At 52.7% G+C, this 13,239-nt stretch overlaps 2 protein-coding genes across 7 annotated transcripts in view; one reads left to right on the top strand and one right to left on the bottom strand.

The window, feature by feature from the left end:
* The first annotated feature begins 540 nt into the window (after positions 1-540).
* XKR8 (XK related 8) lies at positions 541-6,270 on the top strand. The gene is made up of 3 exons (XM_035019351.1): positions 541-864; positions 2,925-3,121; positions 4,634-6,270. Exons 1-3 carry the CDS (start codon positions 572-574, stop codon positions 5,341-5,343), a joined length of 1,200 nt encoding a protein of 399 aa, XP_034875242.1. The 5' UTR covers positions 541-571; the 3' UTR covers positions 5,344-6,270.
* A 3,091-nt stretch (positions 6,271-9,361) lies between these two features.
* The window catches only part of EYA3 (EYA transcriptional coactivator and phosphatase 3), a 108,475-nt gene continuing 104,597 nt past the window's right edge, over positions 9,362-13,239 (bottom strand). For all 6 annotated transcript variants that reach the window (XM_035019341.1, XM_035019345.1, XM_035019343.1 and 3 more), the window contains one exon: positions 9,362-13,094. In XM_035019341.1, the coding sequence (XP_034875232.1) occupies positions 13,014-13,094 (81 nt within the window). In that variant the 3' untranslated portion in view covers positions 9,362-13,013. The remainder of the gene's footprint in view (positions 13,095-13,239) is intronic.

Here is a 13,239-nt window from a genome sequence, read left to right as displayed (position 1 = left end):
TTAGGGATCCCGTGCCCTCGTTCTCCCCGGCCCTCGCTCGAACTCGAGGCACACTCTGCGAAGTCCCGCAATCGGGGATCAGAACGGGCCTTCTTGTTTTGCCACAAGGCGGACGTGAGGGGTCGCGGTCCAACCCCGGGCGCTACTCCCCGGGCCATTTCCGTCGTCTGCGGCCTTCTTTCGCCTCATTGCAACGCGAGGCAATTAGAAGTCGGCCGAGCTAAGGAAGGGCGGTGTGGCCGGGCCGGGCCGGGCCGTCTTCGGGCCTGGCGGTCCTCGGGGCTCAGCGGGGCTGCGTGCGGGTAAGGGCCACGGCCGGGGGCGGCCTTCTGGGGCGCAGACGGGCAGGGGTGGGGAGCACCGGCGACCCCAGCCGCGGGGGCCGCGGGGGCCGCGGGGGCCGCGGGGCCTTGCTCCGCCCCGGACAGGGCGGGACGGGGAAGTCCCGCCCAGGAGGCCCGGGCCCTGGGCGGCCCCTAGGGCTGCGCCTGCCTCCTTCCTGCCGCGGCGACCCCGGGCGGGGAGGGCGGGTCGGAGCCTAGAGGAGAGGCGGGGGCGAGGCGGGCGGGTCATGCCTTGGTTGCCCCGCGCCGCGCTCCTTTGGGACGTGGTCCTGGGCTTTTTGGGCACCGCCGCCTTCCTGATCGACCTGGGCGCCGACCTGTGGGCCGCGGGCCAGTATGTGCTCAGCGGCCGCTACCTGTGGGCCGCGCTGGTGCTGGCGCTGCTGGGCCTCGCCTCGGTGGCGCTGCAGCTCTTCAGCTGGGTCTGGTTGCGCGCCGACCCCGCCGGCTTGCACGCGCCGCAGCCCCCCGGCCGCTGCCTGGCGCTGCTGCATCTCTTGCAGCTGGGCTACCTGTACAGGTGAGCACCACGCCCTCGGGAAGAGGGAAGCGGAACGGAGCCCGGCGGCACCTGCGGCCGGGCTGCTAGCGCCGGGGAGAGCCCTGACACCGGGAAGGGGGTGGGAAGGAGAGGATCGGGGGCCCAGGAGAGCAAGCTAAGCCCTTGTGGGCACTTCTGCTGACAGGTGAGCGCCCCCCCGCCCCGCCCCGAAGAAAGAGAGGCCGGCCGAGAGCCCTCAGAGCCCATCTAGCCCTACCCTCCCTGGCACTGGGGAAGAAACTGAAGCCCAGAGAAGAAAAGGAGGCACAGGATTTGGAGTCAGACCTGTCTGGGCTCCCGTGCTAGCTAATTTGCCATCTGTGGCCTCATTCCTGCGTTCTCTAAGCCTCAGTTTCCTCCTCTGTGAAAAGGCGGCAGGAACGTAGAGACAGGTGTGGCAGGCGGGCCTGTTGTGGGGAGTGAAGGCAAGAGCCGAGTGTGCCTAGCTTGGTGCTTGGCTGTTGGTGGACTCTCGTGTAATGGCAGACCGGTGATGTGTTTCATACAAAAAATGTTCCTTTTTGCTGTGGGTGGAGCCTTGGGCAAGTCACTTGAGCCCTCTGGGTCTCAGTTTACTCGTTGTTCTGGTGGGGATGGTTGTTGCGCCTGCCTCTGTTTGGTAGGGATGAAACGAAATTAAACGAAATAAGACCAGTAAGTTGCTTTGGCTTAGAGTAAGCCTTCAACAAATTACCGGGGTCACCCAGGAGCTTCAGCAGCCCTGACCCCCAGAGCAGAGCTTGTTCCCTCAACCCCTCCTCCTCTCCCCACTCTCTCGTCCCCAAAGCAAGCAAGAGCACAGCGATGGGGTCTGACTCATTCGTGTCCCCTGAGCCAGCCAGGGCTGGGCGCAGGCTGGGTTCCAGAAAATCTGTGTGGGCTGTACTCCTTCTCAGAACTGGCAGGACCCTCTAGAGATGCAGAAGCTGAAACCAAGGGATCAGAGTCAAGCGATGGAGTCAGGACACCATGTGGTCTGGGTTGGGATGGGGTGGCTGGAGCCAGGATCTGCTCTTGAATCCATTTTGCAGATTCTCTCCAGATCTTGCTTTGACAAAGCTGCGTTGAGCCTCTAGGAGTGGACAAGAGGAGCTTTGAATGTTGCAGTTTTCCGTGAGGGACTGCACGGGCCTCGATAAAATGCCGAATGGGCAGGAAGGAGGGCAGGGGCTCCTGCTGAGGGAGAGCCCCAACCTGGGCCTGCCCCCCTGCTCCTTTAGTGTGTGTCAAGTCCATCCAGGGGAAGTGACAGTAAATTTCTGATGAATGAATTGGCACTGAGTGAATGGGCTCACCTCCCAATAGCCAACTAAGAACAGTTCCGGGTGGGGGAGATCAGGGTGCATCTTCCACTGCCCCCTCTCATGCCAATGGGTCACCCGGGCCTGTCTGTCCAACCTCGGGGCTCCCTTAACTCTGTGTCTGCCTCCATGCCCACCACTCTGGACAGTCCTCTTAAATGGATCTTCCTTCCGGTCTTACCCCTTTTCCCCTTCCACTTCTCCACGGCCAGAGAGATCTTTCTACAGCACAATCTGACCTATCCTGCCTGTGCACAGAAGCTTTCAATGGCCCCCCCCTCCCCCACAGGGTCCTAAGAAAATCTTAGGCTTGCTAAAATTTGAGAACTACGACCTGGGGCAGTTTCATAGTATGCCTTTGAAATTCACACAGCTTTGGGTCCGAATCCCGTTTCTACCATTTATTAGCTCTCTGGTCTTGTTTCCCCATGTGTCAAATGGGGGTGTTGTAAGAAGTAAATGGAACAGGGTTTGTGATGACCCCGGGACATCCTGGCCAGCCCGGGCGGTGGTAGTTGGTACCCATCCCCATTTTACGATAAAGAACGAGGTACCCATCCCCGTTTTACGATAAAGAACGAGTTCGGCGAGGTTAAGTCGCTCGTGCCCAGGGCCCCACAGCATGTCAGTGACGAGCTCGGACTGGAGCCCGCCCGCACCCAGGCCCGGGGCGAGGGGAGGTGGAGCGCAGCGGACACTAACCCGGCCCCTCGGGGCATCCATACCCCGCCTGCCTAGGTGTGTACAGGGGCTGCGGCAGGGGCTCCTCGTGTGGCAGCAGGAGGCGCCCTCCGAGTTTGACCTGGCTTATGCCGACTTCCTAACCCTGGACATCAGCATGCTGCGGCTCTTCGAGACCTTCTTGGAGACGACACCACAGCTCACGCTGGTGCTGGCCATCGTGTTGCAGAGCGGCTGGGCCGAGCCCTACCAGTGTGAGTGATGGGCCGGTGGCCAGGCCCCCTTTATGGCGTCGGGGGGCTTCCGACGAAGGGCAGGAGTGTTTTCACCCTTCGATCAAGGCTGCTTAGAAAACAGGAGGATGTCCCTTAGGCAGCTCTGTGTTCAATTCGGAAGTTGCTCCTTGACCTTCCGAGTGAGGACGGGTGGTAGCGCGGGCGGCCATGGTGGCTGGTGTTCCTTCTTCTCTCCACCTGACCCGAGAGGCAAGAGGTGCAGGGAGGAGAAGTGATCTGCACCGGGGCACACAGCACTCACTGGGCACATACTTCTGTTTGTCTGTTTGCAGCTGCCGGTGTCTAGGGTCAGGGCTACCTGGGGACGGTCTCCACTGTGTGTGTAGGGGAGGCAGGGAGCGAGGGAAGAGACAGATTTCCCTAACTTTTTATTTCGCGAACATTTAGTTAGCTGCTGTTATGTGCCAGGTACTGGGCTGCTGGGGACCCCAAGGGAGCAGAATGTTTCGTACCCTGGAGGAGCTCAGAGACAAGGCAATAGAGAATGACTGTGTGCTAAGACCCCAGACAGAAGGGGCTGAGGTGTTACAGGTCCCCTGGGGGGGGGGTGACTCTAGGGGAAATTCTGGCTGGAGCTCGCAGGGCACGTGTTCCTGGCCTACCCGATATTGTGGGCTAAGCTTGTCCAGGTCAGCGAATGCAGCACGCTAGGCAAACGGCAAGGATATCAGCCCCACTGAGACCTAGTGTGGGCTAGTTAGAGAGGACGTTGCCCCAGATCTGCTTCCAGGGTGGGGGGTGGCTTCCTGGTCCACAACAGGCTCCCAGTAAACATCTGTTGACGGACCGCAGTGGGAAAGGGCCGGGGAGTGAGCATTCTAGAGACATTCCAATGCTGCCTTCACCCCGCCCTGGAGATCCTGGTGCTTCTAGTCCAGGAGGTGGGAGAGGATCTCCACTGTAAACTGCGAGTGTTGAAAAATCAAGACGAAGGCCCAGTCCCAGCCGGGACGTTCTATCTGTGTGGCAGGGCCCGGCCCTCCCAGCCTGGAGGGTAGCTTCCGCCACAGGCCGGTTGCCACCCCTGGGATTTCCTGCTTCCATTTCTGAGACTACAAACAGGGAGCCAGGATTACTGATTTTTAGTGCCAAGAAAGGTTCTTCTGGGAAAGGACGGGTTACAGGGCCCTGAACGGTCCTCAGGGTGTGGCCAGGGGCCCGGGGCGCCAGATGTTGGGTGACAAGGGTGCAGATGGGGGTATGTAAGTCGCACAGCCCAACCCCCCTGCAATCCTGGAAGAATCTCATCGTGGGAGCACCTGAAAAGTTACGCCTTGCGGCGAAGGGCAGACTCCCTATCTGAAGCCCTATTGGCTCTATTTTCAATTGTGTGAACAGATGTTCTCCAGCTGCAGTTCCCCTTCAGCCATCGGGGGCTCTGACACCCGCCTCGGGGTGGTACCCGTGCCTTCTAGGGAGGGCCAGGCAGGCTGCCCGCAGGGCTCACCTGTGCCCGCTTCCTCTCTGCAGGGGTCGGCATCTGCACGTCTTTCGTGGGCATCTCGTGGGCGCTGCTTGACTACCACCGGGCCTTGCGCACCTGCCTGCCCCCCAGGTCGCGCCTGGGGCTGGGCTCCTCTGTGTTCTACTTCCTGTGGAACCTGCTGCTGCTGTGGCCCCGAGTGCTGGCCGTGGCCCTCTTCTCTGCTCTCTTCCCCCACTACGTGGCCCTGCACTTCCTGGGCCTGTGGCTGGTGCTGCTGTCGTGGGTCTGGCTGCAGGGCACGGACTTCATGCCAGACTCCTGCTCAGAGTGGCTGTACCGGGCCACCGTGGCCACCATTCTGTACTTCTCCTGGTTCAACGTGGCCGAGGGCCGCACCCGAGGCCGCGCCACCATCCACCTGCTGTTCCTCCTGAGTGACAGCGTCCTCATGGTGGTCACCTGGTTGACCCACGTCACCTGGCTGCCCAGTGGGATCCCACTGCAGGTGTTGCTGCTGGCGAGCGGCATCTGCTTCCTCTTGGGCCTGGCTCTGCGGCTCGTGTACTACCGCTGGCTGCACCCGAGCTGCCGCTGGGAGCCTGACCGGGTGGATGGGGCCCAGGGCGTCCGCTCCCTCGAGGGGCATCCGCTGCCTCACAACAGGCGCTTGACCCACTTGGCTCAGAACTTTTTCCCCAGGGTTAGGGATGAGGCTGCTTTGCCACAGAAGGGAGAGGTGAATGGGGTCCTTTGAGGCGAGGCCCGAGCCGGCAGGCACAGACCAGATGGAATCAACTGGTAGAACGCAGAAGATAAGCTAATGATGCTGCTACGGGCCTGGATTCCCTCAGGAAGCGCTTGGTGACTGATGTGCCAGGCGCTGGAGACCAGAGTTGAGTAAAGACACAGGCCTGCCTTCGAGGATGAGAACGAGATGAGAACAGCAGGGCCCTGGAGAGTCAAGGGCTCCAGTTACATACAAGACACTTTGGGAGGAAAGAAGAGACCCCCTTCCCCACCCGACCCCACCCCCACCAACCAGTAGAGCTGGTACCCCAAGGCTCCTAGAGATGGTATTTTCACCTCCCTGGCCACCTCTAAAATAATAGGTGGAGGTGCTGTCCCATGGCTTGGCTCCCCGATCCTGGGCCGGATCCCCAGGATGTGTTCAGAATTCTTCCTCTCTGCCTCGCCTGTCATTGTGTTCATCCAACAAATGTTTACTGAGAGCATTCTCTGTGGCAGGAATATTCTATCCTTGGAGGCTGGAACAAGATCAGCTGCCACCTGAGCTTTATCCCTTACCCTCTCCAGCTACCCCTGAGCGGGCTGTCATGCTGGAAGCCGGGGATGTCCAGCTAGTGGCCCCCGTCAGCCTCCCCAAGGCCTCAGTGCAACCGGCCCAGCCTCTGGCCCTGCTCTCAAGCGGCCACCTTTCAACCAAGTGCTTGTGAGCCTGTGGTCTGGGCCATGGCTCAGCCCGTTGAGTATTTTTCTACTTTAGGCAGTACACTTTCTACCTCAGAGTCTATGTGAGAGGAAGAGAAGGTGTGTGCATATGTGTCTTTGCAAGTGAAGGACACGTATGTGTTGTTTTTGTTTAACAGTATTATTAGATTATTATTAAAACCTCATGAAACCCTCCAACCTAGTTGTGTCATTAATCTGCAGAGTTCAAAGACACCTGGAAAGAAGGGTCAGGGACATGAAGTCCACCCTTAAAATTGGTAAGGGCCCTGGGACCAGAGAAGAGGGCTGGTTCTCAACCTTGTTTTCCAAGTTTCGGGAGCTGGTAAGCCACTGAGGGGTTGGTCGTCACCTGGTGGGCATCAGAACCCAGATCTGGGCCCACTCTCATGTGTGCTGCTAGCCAGCTTTGCTGCTAGGCCTGGCAGGAGCCACAAATGCCTCTGGTACCAGGAAGTGAATCCCAGAGCCCGGGTGAAGAAAGGGACGTGTGCTGGGAGCTCAGGGAGGGTGTAAGCGAAGAGGCGACTTAGGGGATGTGGATGTGGGCCACGATGCCAGGGGGGTGGAACTTTTGTTGCTCTGGAAGATCTGTGGTATGCGGAAACCAGGGAACAGGAAAAGGGCACTGGAGACCGAAGGAAAAGGTGCAGTCCTCCCTGTGAGGAGGCCAGGATCGTCTCCGTTCTATTACTCATTTTATTTTATTTTATTTTATTATTTTATTTTATTTTATTTTTAAGATTTTTTTTTTATTTATTTATTTGAGACAGAGAGAATGAGAGAGAGAGAGCACATGAGAGGGGGGAGGGTCAGAGGGAGAAGCAGACTCCCCGCTGAGCAGGGAGCCCGATGCGGGACTCGATCCCGGGACTCCAGGATCATGACCTGAGCCGAAGGCAGTCACTTAACCAACTGAGCCACTCAGGCGCCCCTATTACTCATTTTAGTGGAGACCCAATAAACAGGATAAGCAGAACTGTTTGAGATAGTGTAAAAGATAAAGCAGGGAAGGGCCCAGGGAGAGGGTGAATGCGTGTTGTGGGTGGGAGTTCCGGTTCTGTATGGCATGGCTCAGGAAGGCCTCCCTAGAAACTGATTCAGCCCTCAAGGAGGGAGGGCGAGAACCATGCAGATGCACTCTACCCCCGGAACCAAATCAGCAGGGCTTGGCGGGGCTTGCGGGAGGGCTTGCACAGCTATGCTGGCCTGGAGCCAAGGATGACAGGTGGGGGAGGGGGGTGGAGGGAGCCCTGGGGAGATGATGCTGGTGCTTTTTGACATACAGAGAAAGGTAAGGCCGGAAGGATCTCCAGGATCATCCTGTCCAGTGATTTCCAGACTTGAATTTCACGGACCAGTAAAGTGGCCAACATGGCTGCTGACTTAATTTTAACAAAAAAAAAAAGGCAGTAAAGCTGGAGTGGGGGGGTGGGGGTGGGAGGGATGGGTGGCTGGGTGATGGACACTGGGGAGGGTATGTGCTATGGTGAGCCCTGTGAATTGTATTAAGATTGATGAATCACAGACCTGTACCCCTGAAACAAATAATACATTAAAAAAAAAAGGAAGTAAAAACTACCAACTATTATCATTATCATCTCCTACTAGGGTATAATGGCCTTAGAGAAAGGATCATTCCTTTTTCTTTTTTTTTTTTTGATTGAGGTATAATATACAGTATTATAAAAGGACCATTCTTTTTTTTTTTTTAAAGATTTTATTTATTTATTCATGAGAGACAGAGAGAGAGAGAGAGAGAGAGGCAGAGGGAGAAGCAGGCTCCCAAGGAGCAGGGAGCCCGATGTGGGACTCGATCCCAGGACCCTGGGATCATGACCTGAGCCGAAGGCAGACGCTTAACCATCTGAGCCACCCAGGCGCCCAAAAGGACCATTCTTTTAACTGAATACATTTAAACACACATAAACACACCCATAGGTGAAATCATTATAGTTTCTCCCAAGTCACTGAGAATATCAAGGGTTGAGACCCCAGAGGGTGGGCTTAGTGCCCAACCCAGCCTCGGACATAGGTCCTAAGGGTTTCACTAAAACAAATATTGGTGCTGTTGACTTTAACAAGCTTCCTGTCATACATAGAGATTAGGTTCAGGGGAGATGGCATATATGCTCAAACAGAAGACACAGTGTTTTAGGCAATTCCCTACTTTTCCGGAGAAAAATCCCAAAGCTGTGTGCTTTAAATGTTTTGGACAAACGCTCATCTGTAATCGCTAAATGAAATTGTCAAATGATGATGATATGTAATTAAATTGAAACAACATACAAGGTATACCACCTAAAATCTGTGGAATGAAGCATTCTTCATTTGTATATAAAGTTTATAGAATTAAGAGTTTTTAAAAGATGGCAGTGACAATATTTGCAATTAGAAATTTCAAGATTCCCATCAAGAATTTCTTTTAAAGGTCAAGAAACTTGTTTTTGAAGAATAAAACCATACTGGATTACTAATTTTTACCTGCCAGCAAAAGGTTTTTGAGAAATGCGCAGATGTTATACTTACTATAGGGGAGATGGAGATGTTTACTCATAGGGCTTGAAAAGCAAATACTCCAGTATTTGTACTCATGACCAAGTTAAAGATGTAACAACTAACAAGTTTGCTTCAGCTATGATGTGGTTCGAAATATGTACCTTCCAACGAAAAAACTTAATGCCTAGAATACAAGGCAACCCCCTTTTCTAAGGAGGAATTAATTTGGAGAAAAATACATCTTAGAGTACTTGGAAGCTAGACCCGAATTCTGTCCTCCTTCATTGGAATAAAAGGCAAAGGGATTCTCGACTGTTTTCCAGACCAGTGAGGGACAGTCGGACCCAATCTGAAGAAACGAAATGAGCAGAAGTAGTTGACGTGACAGGAAATCAGGCCAAATCAAGTGAGGTTTGAGGTCAGTTTGTCAGTTTTATTGCTTTTGCATTTTAAGCTCATCACAGCAAGGTAGTGATTTCTCTTTAATAATTAAATTTCAGCACATTTGACAGCAAATGAGACCTCTTATCATTCCAGTCCTAAACTTTAAAAGGCAATAGATTTTAGAAACAATTAAGAAATAAACTTTCCCTTGCAAATTATTTTAAAATATTTTTTTTATTTCCCCATGTACATTTGTTTATACCAAATGGTTAGTCTTAATTTTTGATGAAATTAATGACCGGGTTATTGAAGAGTGCCATCTTTCTAATGAGCTCTAAAGATTTTTTTACGAAGCCCTACTTAGGAGCCTACTTAGCTGGGCAACTGGGCTGATCCTACTCAGAAAAGACACAGGAGCAAACTGTATAGAAAATAAAAACTTTATTTTTTCAAGTTTATAAGATAGTTCCCATTACATATAACATTATGGTCAAGGACTCTACACAGCCACGAATGCCCGCAGTCACATAAATATATCCGATCCACTCAATGCCTTTTCCTGCTAAATGAGGCATCTGAAGTCCAGAGGGTCATGTTTTGAGTAGAAGTTGTCCTTAATGAGATGGCTCCTGTCAGTGCATTAGGGACTAGCCATGGAGCCTTGCTTGCTGGAGCTAAGTCAGAGGAGAGGAAGGAACAGAGGGCCTGCAAATTGGGGATGGGACAGAACTACATTTTCTCTCATAGTTAAAGATATTTTAGAATCCCAGAATTCAGATTTGGCTTCTTTGTAAGTGTGAACATCTGGGGACTTCCAAGTTTTGGATGAAAAAGGAAGCCAATTTAGTGGTAAGAAGTAGAAACCTGCTTAAAGAAGGGCCCTAACTGTCCCTCTTGTACAGGAGTGAGAAGAAGGCCCCAGCTCACCACCCTTGGCTTAGACCACCGTCCTCCCAGGAAGAGGAAGAATGTGGCCCTGCCCCTCTCCCCATCCCCCTCGGTTCAGTGGCACTGACACCCATTCAAGGTAGTGAACATCTAGATGCTCCATATGCTGCCGCTAGAGTTTGCCAATCAGATTCTACTTAGAGCTTGAAAAGTGAGTTTGTATAAACTGCGAACAAGCTGTGGCACAAGTCTCCTGGGACACTGGCTTTGCCCCTCAACTTGCAGAGCAGAAGACAGGACATCCCAAACCAAATAAAAGCCCAAACAGGCATCGAAGTCTGGAACAGGCATCTATTCTCCCGGACACCACCAGCTGCCCGAGGGGCACCGGACAGGGTGATGCTAAGGCACAGTCAGTTTTACATTCGGAAGTCAAGCCACCTCTTAAACCCAGGACACATGTGACAACTCCAGATCCCACACTAGAGACAGTCCTCACCATGAAACGTGCAGACCCATCTTACAGAACCCACAGTGCCCGGCTGGGGGAAAGACTCATCATGTGGCTAATTTCATGGGGACACTTTCTAGTAAAGAGGGCTTCCCCTTGAAGAAATGACCCACGGTATCCTTTTGTCCTCAGCTTCCAAGAGCTCTTGGTGCTACCCACTTCTTTTCCTTTCCAGATCTTTGTGCTGGAACACAGGGTAAAAGAACGCTGTGTTCCCTGGATAACTCATTTTGGCAGAGAGGAATCGAGAAGCTCTCATTTTCTGTCTGTTCTATAATGAGGGCAGCAACAACCAGAAGAAAGCAGAAGTGCTCTGCTGGGTAGAGTTTCCTCACCTCTCTTCACCAATTTCAAGTTCTTTTTGCAAAGACCCAAGCTGGGGAGTCAGGGCCGGGTTGGGGAGTGAGGGAAATGCCGCTGAAAGAGGAGTCCAACTCATAGGGATAAAGAGCTTCTCCCAAAGGGCAGGGAGAGGGAAGTGTTTGTGTGTGGCCCTGTGTGCGTGACAGGGTACCACTCCACAGCCTCACAAGCCTGAAGTACAGCACCAACCAGGTGGCCTATGTCCAGTGCAGGGAACCAACAGTTATACTGCCAGTATGGGGAGACCTTAGGGCCTGCAAGAAAGGCCCATCATAGAGCTTTCTAAGATCCATTATCAAGCAAGGCAAAGCAGCATGTGGACAACTATGCCGAACACAGACCATGGAAGGCTGGCCTCCAACTGCACGCCCCATCTCTTCCCCACCTGCCAGAGGCGGCAAGGTCAGAGAGGCAGCTAAGTAATGAGCACTGACTTCAGCTCCTTCCCAAAAACTGCTTCCCTAAAATTGTGAGTAATGGAGCACTTTCTCAATCAGTTCGGGAGGAATGTGTCTATCAGTTTTTCTCTGCTGCCATTTGGGTGGTCTGGCGTCGGAAGGAGCCTGGCCCCTTTGTGCCGCAACATTTCTGGAAATGGATACCCAGAATCTCTGGGGGCGAGCAATTACAGCTGGGGTTGGTCAAGGGATGCCTCCTACTGAGGACCCAGACTGCACACCTGAGGTGCTTATATGATCACTTCTCCAGGCAGCCGGGGAGAGGCTCAACTTCCTCAGCTCTAGGAAGTTAATCCTGCCTGAGCAGCCGCCCACGTTTGTCTTGGAGGGATGGAGCATCCACAACACAGCTGGGCTGTAAGGCTGGGGTTAGTTGCCTGGCACCCACCAATGTTCCTAGAGGTCAGGGTGAGAGACGTTCCTGCATTTAGCCCACGATTCAATTTTCAGCCATGGAGTGGGGTCCCAGCACCCTCATTTAAATCAGGAAAGTCTTTCTGGCCTTCTGGTTTCCCATTTTAGAATGGGATTTGAGAAGCAGGAAGGGTGTTCCATGGGAAAAGTAGGTTTTGATCATAGCAATCTGTTCTTCAGTTTCAGGAAGAGATTTGGGTAAATATATGCCCAAAATACCTTTCTTGGCTTAAGGGCTTCAAAGGAAGTCAAATGTAGTTACGAGTCTGTTCTTAGATTTGATTTAACTTCTTGGGTCCAAAGCCGAGGGACTGGCCAGAGCTGCATGGAGGCGGATGTGAGGTACAGAGGGCAGGAAAGGGGCAAGAGTTTAGTACTGATGACTAAGAAGGAGGAGAAGGCTGTAGGGGTGAGCATCTGCTGGGGAAGGGTGCTTCTCTGCAGGAGGAAAAGGTGGAATCTTCTTGTTTCAAGAGCCAAAGAAGCAGAAATTCCTAAGAAGCCTTAGTCCTTTCCCTCCAGTTGGGAGGTAAGCCCTCTGGGACACAGTCTTTGAATAAAAGTCTAGCTGAAGGCTTAGAATTTACGTCTTAAGAGAGGGAGTTTCTAGGGCTGTGCCATTTGGTTGAAGGGGGACAGGGATTGGAAAGGGGACTAAGGCTTCTAGGATGGGAAATACCAAAGTCTAAAGTTAATCAGTGTCCAGTGCCCCACAGTTCAGCAAACTAGGAGATGGAAGCACGGGAAGGAAACCACCCTAGAGAGCAGACCACTGGGGCAGCTAGAGGTGCTACTGTCACAGAGAGGTATCTTAGATATTTCAACTGCTATTTTCCAAGGAAACTTTACACACCCCTTTCTTGCTAGAAAAAGAAAGGAGGGAAAACCTGCTTCAGAGACCAGACCCTTAACTATAAAAATAACATATACATTCCCTGGGAATATGTTCTAGAGCTAAGGAGATTACAAAGACTGCAAGAGATGGTATCACAAAAGTCTGCCACATCTATCCTGTTCCCTCAAGTTCAGAGCAGTTCTCAAACTGGGCACAAACTGAGAGTGCAACTCCGCTCCAAGAACTTCCTTTTCTTTTCTTCATTTTTTGAAACAAAATAAAACGAAACAAAAAACAGAAGAATTTTTAAAAGCACTGTAGCTGCGGTGAGTCTCTTGTTCTCTCAATCCAACTGTCTCCTGCCTCTGTATGAGGATGAACACAGGGCTGCAGCTCACTCTTAGCAAAAATAAGCTTCGTCCCTTGCAGCTGTTGGTTCTGATTGTGTTCTCGCCAGCATTCCATGGAGAAAGAGAGAGACACACACACAGAGACAGAGACAGAAACGGAGACAGAGACAGAGAGAGAGTTCCCAGATGGTTCCGGTCTCTAGCTCCCTTCAGGAGTGAAAAGGAGCTCACGGGGAAGGGTCTTCATTCCAGTTCTCAGAGAAAATCAAGCTCCAAAGCCTGGTGGAGGGACACCAGGTCTCCATGGTTGGTGATTCTCCAGAAAGGCATGTTGTGCTGGAAGAGAGGGGGAGAGTTGATAGCTGTTTAACCCAACCTCTTTTGGGTTAAGCTCCTCTTTTGGGAGCTGACCCTTACCTATATACCTCTTCCTCTCCCCGAGATACTTGGTAACACACTCTACTCACTCCTGCCCACCTTA

The sequence above is a fragment of the Mirounga leonina genome, unplaced genomic scaffold (assembly GCF_011800145.1).
Source record: "Mirounga leonina isolate KUSES-001 unplaced genomic scaffold, KU_Mleo_1.0 Mir_173, whole genome shotgun sequence".
NCBI classification, from domain to species: domain Eukaryota; kingdom Metazoa; phylum Chordata; class Mammalia; order Carnivora; family Phocidae; genus Mirounga; species Mirounga leonina.
The sequence above is the reverse complement of the archived record's forward strand: the minus strand, read 5'-3'. Positions and strand labels throughout refer to the sequence as shown.